Source organism: Camelina sativa, chromosome 7 (genome assembly GCF_030686135.1).
Source record: "Camelina sativa cultivar CO46 ecotype springtype chromosome 7, ASM3068613v1".
Classification (NCBI taxonomy): Eukaryota; Viridiplantae; Streptophyta; class Magnoliopsida; order Brassicales; family Brassicaceae; genus Camelina; species Camelina sativa.
The window spans coordinates 15,737,371-15,748,440 of record NC_141886.1 but is presented as its reverse complement, the minus strand read 5'-3'; the positions used below and the strand labels follow the sequence as shown (position 1 = coordinate 15,748,440).

The following is an 11,070-nucleotide window of genomic DNA, read 5'->3' as shown; positions in this document are numbered from 1 at the left end:
AATTTTACTTATACTTTATAACTCTATCTAATTAATCAAAATCAGATTAGCTCTTTAATTGCGTTTTAAAGTTACAAATTCCCGTTTAATGTACCGCGAGCAAAATTGAAAATTTGATTTTGACCCGATCATAGTTAATTGTTGATCCAATTTAAATCCAAAATCTTAGGTCTAATATTGGGGAAAAATTAAAATCTGGGTTCTTCTTATCTCTTCTCTCTTCTTCCCCGATACTCTCTTATTCCCATAGAAATACGACGAACTCGTGACATTAGCTGAGGAATTCAAACCGTTGACATCTTTGACGAGGGCCGAGATGATCTCTTTGTGCGAATCTTTTTTTACCCACGTCACTGAAACATGGTCTGGTTTAAAGACCCATGAATCTCCAACAACACCTACCAAGTCTCCGTCTATGCTCTTGTATCTTATTTTGTCTAAAACGGTAATTGAACGATCATCTCTTGCTATAAGTTTGAGATGGAGAGGATGAGCCAGCATCAGCAGATCTCCAGAGCCTCTCTTCTCCCACTTATACTCCAAAGCAAATGGCTTTACGAAATCAGCTTCACCGGAAACAGGGTAACGACAACTGTACCGGTCGAGAGTCGTTTCAATTCTAACAACCCCCATAAATTCTTTAGCCATGAGAAAACTCTCTCCAACTCTTTGTTTGTTTGTTTTTGTGTACCCTTATTGTAATGAAAGTTGGATTGAAAGAGAAAACACCATCAAAGAATTTCAAAACACATGAGTACATTAGTCTAAAAGCAACACCATCAAGCAAACATCATAATAGCTGCAGTAGTGTACAACCACAACCAAAAACAAAAGGAAGCCGAAATTGGCAATAATGTTGTTGGCCTGAGAACCTCCAAAAAAGTAGACAACACATTCAAATGGGATAAACCCGTGAAACACAACCTAGAGACTACATCAGAGCTGATTGAGAAGGTTGTGTGAGTGTTAGCGTATCCGGACCTTGAGTCTCTTGGGTTGTCTTCTTCTTAGACTTCTTCTTCGTGTTAGCCTGAAGCAATAATAGTTAGTCAATAAGAGACTATGATGTAAGAAACCAACTATAAAACTGAGTACAGTTTACACAAACAGAAACATACCTTTTCAAGTCCAGCATCTTTTGGCTTTCTCTTTCTCGGTACCTTCTCCTTTGGAAACATCTTACATCCCAATGCGTTGTGGCCAGCTTCACCGCAACTCTTGCAATGCATGATTCTTCCTTTTCTGCTGAGTCTATCTACTTTAACCTTTTTTTTTCTTCTTCTTCATCGGTGAATCATGCTTTCCTTTGATCCTTGCAAACTTACCTCCTTTTTTCTTTGATTCTTTCTTTCTCCCAGGTATTATAGGTTCTGGTGGTGCGACCACCAACTTGTAAGTTGAATTCATCCAATATTGTGGTCCCCTTAATGGGTAGGTGGCTGTGTGGTAGTTATCTCTCCACATATCTGTCAAGAAAAACCTAGATATGTAGTCCTCAGCGTCCAAACCCGCTTCTATCATCGCAGCATAAGCATGCTCACAAGGAATCCCACTTATTTGCCACTTCCCACATGAACATTTACACTTTGGTATGTCCACTCGATGACCACCTCCATCTAGATATACATCAAATATGCCATGTGTGCAACGATACACTGTACATCTATCTGCATCTTTCTTCTCCAATGCAAGGATTTTCAGAGCATATTTAGAAAATCTACCTTGATGTTTGTAGGCTTTCTTGTTCCTCTTAAATTTCGTGTCATTCCTTGTCTCCTTATCGTTTCCAGCATCGAAACCAATGACTTTGCTCTTGCTTTCGTGATGGTGGAGTTGAATGACTCAGTTGCATTGTTGTCGACATCCTCACAGCAACTACCGAGTCTATAGAAGCACCTTGACCAAGTATGTGGTTCCTCCTTCAGTACATCATTGTACAATGCATCATCATAACATCTCAACTCGTTGAGATGCTTCTTATATTCCTTTTTGTTGTAACTTCAAGCTAATCTCCACACTAATGTCTTTAGCATATCCTTCTTGGCATGATTTTTCTTTAGATTCTCGACAATGTGTTTAACACAGCTCCTATGTTCAGCTAAGGGAAGCTCAATTTTAACTGCACTTATAAGACCCTATCGAACAATTTTGAAAACAGGTTGTTAATATACTAATCATGTAACAACAACAAATTTAAATCAGAATGAAATGAGATGTTCTTACCTTTGAACGATCTCATATAATGACAAACCGGTTGCCATTCTCTAAACTTAAATCCTTTTTGATTTGTTGGACAAACCACAACCAATTTTCAGCATTTTCAGATTGTACTACAGCCCAAGCAACCGGATATATTTGATTGTGTGCATCATGACCAACTGCAGTCAACAAAACCCCTTTGATAGCAACCTTCAAGAATGTGCCATCAAGTCCTAGTATAGGTCTACAACTCCCAGCCCATTGTGTTTTAAGTATGTTAAAACATACATAAAACCTGTCGAACACATCTTCACCCTTATCATTTACGTTAGTATCAATGAAGGAAACAGACCCTGGGTTTTGAGAATGAATCTCTTCAACATATCCCCGAAGATGAGCAAACTGTTCATCATACTCTTTCTGGATCAATTTCAGAGCAAGAAGCCTTCCTCTTTGGCATTGAGGGATTGTAGACACCAACTTCCAACGCTCTTTGATAAAGTGTTGAATATCCATAGGCATAAATTTCGAATTTAGCCTCAGCTTATCCATTAACAACCTTGCAATTACAGGACTCCTCAACATTACAAATTTCCCATTTGGTGTGCAACTATGCTGCATACATGATGCCCTTACCTCAAATAGTTGCTTCTTCTGAATCCATGCACAATAAACCTTCCATTGACATTTCCCACCCATGCCACACTTGTATGCAATTTTCTCTTTCTCCCACCTACATTGGACCAGATTATGTCCGTCTTTCAAAGCAGTTTCCAAAACAGCTTCTTTGAACTCAACACTTGTGAAGAAAGTACATCCAACCACCAATTTATCACCCATAGCCCTTCTGATTCTTCTATCCCTCAACACCATAGGATCCTCATCTTCATCTGAACTATCATGAATTACATTATGACCAATTTGAATCTCATCCTCAAAATTGGCTACTCCATCCTCTATTTCAAATGCAAATCGCTCCAGTGGATCTTCTTCATCCTCCTTTTTTTTCTTCGATTTCTTCTTCTTCTTACCGTTATCGGATCCATCTCTGTCTTCAACAATCTCACTCTCACTCTCTGATTAAGAACCCTCGACATCATCTGATTCAGAACCCCCATTGTACTCGACATCATCTGATTCGTCACTATTTAAAGAAAAAAAATGTTAAGCATCAACGACACATCCTTTCCTCACTCTCGAAATCCACTAAATTCCAACAATCCCAACAAATAACACCCAACAACAATAACATAACATAAAACTTACGACATATTTTCTGGGTTAGCGATTGACCACGACGATTTAGATTCCAACCACCGAAGACGAAGCAATACGTAGCAGAGGTAGAACAAGGAGAATAAAAACCAGGAAAGAAAATAAGAGAGTATCGGGGAAGAATAGAGAAGAGAGAAGAAGAACTCAGATTTTTTCTTTTTTTTGGTCACGACCCAGATTTTAATTTTTCCCCAATATTAGACCTAAGATTTTGGTTTTAAATTGGATTAATATTTAACTATGATCGGGTCAAAATTAAATTTTCAATTTTGCTCTATCGCGGTACAGTAAACGGGAATTTGTAATTTTAAAACGTAACTAAAGAGTTAATCTGATTTTGATTAATTAGATAGAGTTATAAAGTGTAAGTAAAATTGGGTAGAATTAAATTTGTATAGGGGGAAATGGATAGAGACCAAAAGTACAGGGTGAATTTAGTTGAGCTGTTATAGTAGGGGGGGAGGGTCTACTACAGGCAGCCCAAACAAAATTGTAAGACCCACATGTTTAAGTGTTCATTTATTTATTTCCATTTCAATAAATAAAAAATATTTTAAAATTCTGAAAAACCAAAAACCCTTAGTCACTTTCTAATTCTCTGTGCTTTTTTTTTTTTCCTTGTTGTCAACTAAAGAAGATTTTCTCCTCCCTCAATCCAGATGTACAAGCAAAATAGCAAAATTAGAGAGAAGATTTACTCTCTTCTCCTATGTTTCACCCTTTCAACTCTAATGTAAGATTTTTTTTTTTTTTTTCGTGTAGATGGATTCTACCGATGGGACTTCTAAATCCACAGCAAATTTTGGAACTCGTACTTCAAAAGGATTCTATATACCAGAATCACAAGAACAACCTCAATGAACAGAGACAAAGTCTTTAGCAAATGTTGTGGAATCAAAGAAAAGGTCTAACCCGTCTAAGGCCTGGGACCATTTTGTGAAGACTAATATTGTCGACAAAGCTAAATGTTGTTATAGTTCCTCAATGATTGCATGTAGAACGAAGACCGGTTTGAGAACTAGTGCAATGTTAACCCACATCAGGACATGCAAGCTGAGAATTCCATACGAAGATGAAGGTGAAAATGACAGTATAAAGCTGAAGCAATCAACATTATTTCATCAGAATCACACAAATGGAGTGTTTGGGAGTAAAGTGCCATCTTTTATGGCTTTTAGTCAACCAGAAACCCGTAGGGGATTAGTAGATATGATCATTATGAATGAGCTGCCGTTTAGATTTGTTGAACATAGGGGATTTATAACCATTGCTCAACCACGTTTTGTTATGTCTTGTCGTCAAACTGTGACTAAAGATTGTTTGGAGCTTTATGAGGATGAAAGGAGCAAATTGAGGAAGTTTTTCAGAAACTATAATGGCAGCATTTCTTTGACAACGGACTGTTGGACATCCATACAGAACATGAGCTACATGTGTCTAACAGCGCATTATGTGGATGAAGATTGGAAGCTGCAAAAATAGATCATCAATTTCTGCATAGTCGATAATCATGCTCGTGATACAATTGGTAAAATGGTTGAGAAGTGTTTGGTTTTCTGGGGAATCAGAAAGGTCTTCACCATTATAGTAGATAATGCAAGTTCTAATGATCTTACATTAAAATACTTGGAAAGAAAGTTGACGTCATGGGGAACAACTATTTTGGATGGAGAATTTCTGCACATGCGATGTGGAGCACATACTTTAGGTTTGATTGTGAGAGATGGTCTTACGGAGGTACATAATTCAATCTTAAGGATTAGATCAGCTGTTAGGTATGTTCGATCTTCACCTGGTAGGCTGAAAAGGTTTAAGGAGTGTTTAGAGATTCAAAAGATTGAAACAAAGGCTGGTCTTTGTTTAGATGTTGAAACAAGGTGGAATTCCACATACATGATGCTACAAGCTGTTGTTGCTCTTAAAAAAGGGTTTGATATGCTTAAGATGGAAGATGAGAAGTATGTTTCAGCGCTTACAAGAATCTGCGAAGTTGTACCAAGTGAAAGTGATTGGTCTTATGCGAGTTCATTGTCTGATATATTGCAGTATTTTTATGATGCAACTGCGAATATCTCTGGGTCTAAATATGTTACTGGTCATACATATATGAAAGAGATATTCGGAGTGGACTGGATGATTGTGAAGATGAATGCTATGGAGGATGGACATAAGAAAGCTATGGCCGAAAAAATGAAGCCGAAGATTTATAAGTATTGGGGAAATTTTGGCAACACAAATATGATGATCTATGTTGCTGCAGTTCTTGATCCGAGATACAAGATGAGATGGGTAAAGTGGATGATTGAAGGTACATATCCTTCTTATGAGGCTAAGTGTTTGATTGCCAACATCATAGATGCTATGGATAGATTATTTAAATATAATTCATCTTTGCAATCTCAGGATCCAGTATCTTCCCAAAGTAAAGGAGGTTCAGAGCCACATTCTAAGCACAAAGATAAGAAACATATACTCATGGAGGAAATGTTTGATGATGTTGAGGAAAGCAAAGAGGTTGATGTTGTGAAATCAGAGATAGAGTATTATTTAGATGATATTCGGGAGGATCGAAAGAATTCAAGTTTTATGATCTTAGATTGGTGGAAGATAACGGGTTCTAAGTATAAGTTTTTGTCACTGATGCAAGAGACTTGTTGGCCATACCTATGTCAACTGTTGCATCTGAATCTGCATTTAGTGCAGGGGGTCGAGTACTTGATCGGTTTTGTAGCTAGCTAACACCAAGAACTGTTGAAGCTCTTATTTGTACTCAGGATTGGTATCATGGTGATGATGCAGATATAAGTGTAGAAGAACATCTTGCTGAGCTTGAGAATATTGAATTAGGTTAATACCTTTTTACTCTTCCACTTTTATGAATTTGTTATAGTTTTTCAAATACTAATAGTTAGTTGTTATCTTATACAGAGGTGGAGTCTCTAAGTATACATCTATGATCATATTTGAGGATTGGTAAGTGTTCACTTCACTTGCTTTAAATATCTGTGAACTTGTGTGGAAGATGAGAAGAATCAAGAGAAAATCTAACTAGTACTAATCATAATTAATTGTCGTCATTTGAATTTGATTTTATACTTGATTCTATTAGGATTATGCAGCAATGTGTGTTCATTTTTAAATATATTTAGTCTCATTTTAAGTTCAGGTAGTTGATCAATTTTGTTCTTTGGTTAGGAAAATGGTTAATCTCTTCTCTTTTTTTTGCTAGATTATAAGAAGGATTTAAGAAAGGAAATGAAGGATGTCACTTGAACTTTTATATTTTTATATTTTGTATCAATTTTAAGCTACATTATAAACTTTTAAAGCATATTATGTATGATATTAATGAATTTAGGATTTAAAGACTATATTTTCGGATATCCGTAGATATTCAGGGATATCTGGATATTTAACAAATATCCGAATATCAGATATCCAAAATTTCGAATCCGAATACAAATACTAAATTCACGGATAATACAAATATGGATATAGATACGAATACATGAAAAAACCTGGATATCCACTCCGTTTACAGAGCTAGTGCTAACTGCTAAAGGTCATCTCGGGAGGGGAGACCACTCCAGAGCTACAAACTTTGTCCACTAGTCAGATGGTAAACAAAAAAAAAACAATTATAATTGCTTAACACAAATATGCCCAAAGGATGTAGAGAATTGTGTGGAGAGGAGCCACTTAATGGTAATGACAGTGACGTACTAACGTATATAAGGCATATTATGTGTCGCCTAAAATAACAGTGAATCAACATATTCAGTAGTAGTAACATAGCCGACGTCCATATATATTTAGCAACTAGTAACATCGCCGACACGGTGTCCCTGTTGCCGAGGAGTATTAAACAAACAAGTTGAGAGTCACAAACTTTTTTTTGTCAGTCATTGGGCTACAACTAACTGGTTCATTAGCCAAATTCCTACATTTATATGAATCAGGATTCGGTCTTGGGTGTGATGGTGCCTTCTACAAATTGACTTATTTTCTGCCACTGCACTAAGGTCACTTTACAAATTGACTTACTTGTATGGACATACTTTAGATTGACTTACTTGCATGGACATACTTTAGATTTTGTTTTATATTTGAATTATTTATTTTATATTTAGGATATAATTTTGAAAAGTTTAAATTTAGTTTTTAAAGTTTAGAATTTAATATTAAAATATAATACTATTTTAAAAACTTTAAAGATAATATGTTAAATTTGGAAACAAAACTTGTGCTGTTTATGAAAATATTTTACTCGATTTTGCTAATTAATATAGCAAAATATATTTTGAAACATAATATAGTATGTCCATGCAAGTTGAATATCCTAATGTTATCGGATTAGAGAATTAATATATTTGTATTTTTTAATTCTAGTTATTATATAGAGTTGAAAAGTTCAATATTAATTAATTAGTGTCTGACACGTCGGACAATTACTACTTATGAGATTACTATGGTATAGGTCGTCACATTACAAGAAAATGATATTTTCATTCAAAATCTATCCGAACCGCCTTTGATTTTCAATCGAATTTTACATTAGTAATCTTTGGCCAATTCGTTTAGAAATACCCATAGGATCATCATATTGTCAAAAATTCGTCGGTAAAGTTTTCCAATGGTTCTCGACATGCAAAGTAATCAGTTAGTAAATCTGTGAGTAAAATAGGTCTTCTCCCTTCCGGAATCGGATTTGAATTTCCAACCAACTGATATGAAATGAGTAGTTTAAACAAAAATGATACTTGACAGCTAATTCTTACCCACGAGTAAGAAAATTATGATTACTTGATATTACTTGGTACTCTTTTTTCATAAACATAATTGTAAACTAACTATTGATGTTTCCATCTACACGTACACAACATTTAAACATGATAACTAATTCTGACCAAACATGTATATAATAATGTAGGTTATCTCTTCACGTTGTCATACATTAATAATTAATAATGCAGATTGTGTATCTCTACACGTTGTTACTCCTGAAGATTGTCGTTGACTTTTTGTTTTTTTGTTTCTTTCTCATATTTTCCCATTTTTGGAATCAGATCACAAAAGACTTGTGAAAAACAATTCTCTCCAATTTTGTCTCCATGGCGCAGCAGCAACAACAACGTCCAATCTTAAACCGTCCCATCTCTCTTCTCAACCGCAACGGTCTCCTCCTCCTTCTCCTTCTAGCTCTCTTTGTTATCCTTGGTGTATTCTTACCTTTAACTAAATCTCCCTTGTTCCTGTTTCCAAACACAACAACATCTTCTTCTCTTCCTCCTCCTTCTTCTTCTTTACCATCGATCTCCGACTGGCGCGACTATTCCCTTGCTCAAGCCGCTAAGTTTGTGGCTAAGAACGAGACTGTGATCGTTTGTGCCGTTAGCTACCCTTTCTTACCTTTTCTTAGCAACTGGTTGATTAGTATCTCTAGACAGAAGCATCATGAAAAAGTTCTCGTGATCGCTGAAGATTACGCTACTCTTTACAAAGTCAACGAGAAGTGGCCTGGTCATGCTGTTCTCATTCCTCCAGCGTTGGATCCTCAGTCCGCACACAAATTTGGTTCACAGGTAAAAACAAAGTGTTATCACCTTTATCAGCTTGCTATATTAATATACTTAACTTTAGTATTCATAACAATCACTTTGATACGAAAAAAGTTACACCCAATGTGATAATCTATGAATAAACATACTAGAATGCGAATAACCGGATCTTTCTTTAACTAATTTAAATTATTCGATCAGGGTTTCTACAATCTGACATCTCGGAGGCCACAACATCTCTTGAACATTTTGGAGCTAGGTTACAATGTTATGTACAACGATGTGGATATGGTCTGGTTGCAAGATCCGTTTGACTATTTACAAGGAAGCCACGACGTATACTTCATGGATGACATGATTGCAGTATGTAACATATCTCAATCAATTGCATTTTAGAGTCTTTATGTATCTTTGGATCTGGATCTGATTTTGGTGCTGCCAGGTTAAGCCTTTGAATCACTCCCATGATCTACCACCTCTGAGTCGAGGCGGAGTGACTTACGTATGTAGCTGCATGATTTTCTTGCGTTCAACTGATGGTGCAAAGCTTCTAATGAAGAAATGGGTTGAGGAGATTCAAGCTCAACGTTGGTCTAACACCGAGGCAAAGAAACCACATGATCAGCCTGCTTTTAATCGAGCACTTCACAAAACAGCTCATCAAGTATGTAACGTTACTTCCTCCAAATTCCACATCTGCTTATGGAAGTTTAAAGTTAACATGGTATCAAAATCTAGTTTATTAATTCAAAAAAGCTGGTCTAAGTAAACATTAGGAGTTAGAGAGTAAACTTAAGAGGAGTTATGAGTATGCACGACGGGTAAACGGCCAAAATCAACCTCAACTATTTGTCGAACGCTTTTTCATACCTAAACTTCAGTACTATCCAAATAACAACACGAACAGTATTAAAATTTAAATTTGCTACCTGCATTATATGAAATGTTGTCAATTTTAATTTTAACATTTGTTTAAATAATTTTAAATCAGAGTTTAGCGGAATTGAGTTAGACAACCTGTGACGTCCACGTGACACTAGAACTAACTACAATGCATCGTTTTGGTCATTTCGTAGCAACCACAACACACCGAAAATGACCAAAACGACGTCGTTTTATTCAATCTCAGTGCCACATGGACGCCACGAGTCGTCTGACTCAGCACTGTTAAACTCGGACTTAATATTGTTCGAACATATGTTGAAATTGACAACACTTCATATAGTTCAGGTAGCAAATTTGAACTTTAATAGTTATTTGCAGGATATTGAAGTCTGGATATGAAAAAGCGTTTGACAAATAGTTGGAGTTGATTTTGGTCGTTTACCCTTCCCCACGACTTAATTTGGTTTTAATCTCTGATGTTGGTTTTAGTTGTTCTAATTCATACTCAACTCTTGTTGTGATCTTCTATTAAACAGGTAGATGCCTACTTGCTTCCACAATCAGCTTTCCCATCAGGAGGATTGTACTTCAGGAATGAGACATGGGTTAATGAGACAAAGGGGAAACATGTCATAGTCCACAATAACTACATTATCGGTTACGACAAGAAGATGAAACGCTTTCAAGATTTTAACCTATGGCTACTCGATGATCATGCTCTTGAGTCTCCACTAGGAATATTAAAGTAAAAATTTGAATACACCAAAACATATTTTGTCACTAGCTCTCTCTCTCCTTCTGTTGTTATCTTGAGACTAACAACAATATCAATTGCTCTTTCGTTTCGCTTTGCAGGATATATCAAGAGCAGCAGAATACTACTGAAGGGAAAAATCAGAGGAAAACAGGGAGAAAACAGAGGAGAACCAGGGGCAAGAAACAGAAGTTACCTTAGAGAAGACTTCTTATATGTACAACAAGTATAGGATCTCGAAATTGTTGCGGATATAGATTTATTCAAACTCGATTTTGATTACTTAGATACATGTTCAAAGCAGTCTCTCATCATAATAATATACGTTAACCAAGCAATTATGATATATTATAGATAAATTAATATCCTTTTTTATTAATTAGTGCTTTAAAAAGAAAA

At 36.0% G+C, this 11,070-nt stretch overlaps 1 protein-coding gene and 1 pseudogene across 2 annotated transcripts; one reads left to right on the top strand and one right to left on the bottom strand.

Moving 5' to 3' along the window:
- Positions 1–713: 713 nt before the first annotated feature.
- Positions 714–3,329, bottom strand: LOC104701067 (uncharacterized; annotated as a pseudogene). Its single transcript, XR_015561978.1, has 4 exons — positions 3,323–3,329; positions 2,224–3,275; positions 1,119–2,135; positions 714–1,030 (listed from the first exon to the last, which is right to left on the bottom strand). The product of XR_015561978.1 is annotated as an uncharacterized LOC104701067 (transcript).
- A 5,094-nt stretch (positions 3,330–8,423) lies between these two features.
- LOC104701065 (UDP-D-xylose:L-fucose alpha-1,3-D-xylosyltransferase 3) lies at positions 8,424–11,009 on the top strand. Its single transcript, XM_010416699.3, has 5 exons — positions 8,424–9,056; positions 9,234–9,395; positions 9,475–9,696; positions 10,454–10,662; positions 10,773–11,009. The coding sequence occupies exons 1-5, from the start codon at positions 8,586–8,588 to the stop codon at positions 10,870–10,872; spliced, it is 1,164 nt and encodes a 387-aa protein (XP_010415001.1). The 5' UTR covers positions 8,424–8,585; the 3' UTR covers positions 10,873–11,009.
- The last annotated feature ends 61 nt before the right edge of the window (positions 11,010–11,070 follow it).

What these genes read in the sequence shown, in the direction of transcription:
- LOC104701065 (XM_010416699.3), top strand. Translation starts at nt 8,586, where the DNA reads ATGGCGCAGCAGCAACAACAACGTCCAATCTTAAACCGTCCCATCTCT. An exon ending in TCATGGATGACATGATTGCA is followed by an intron (nt 9,396 to 9,474) that starts GTATGTAACATA and finishes TGGTGCTGCCAG; the next exon opens with GTTAAGCCTTTGAATCACTC. An exon ending in TTCACAAAACAGCTCATCAA is followed by an intron (nt 9,697 to 10,453) that starts GTATGTAACGTT and finishes TCTATTAAACAG; the next exon opens with GTAGATGCCTACTTGCTTCC.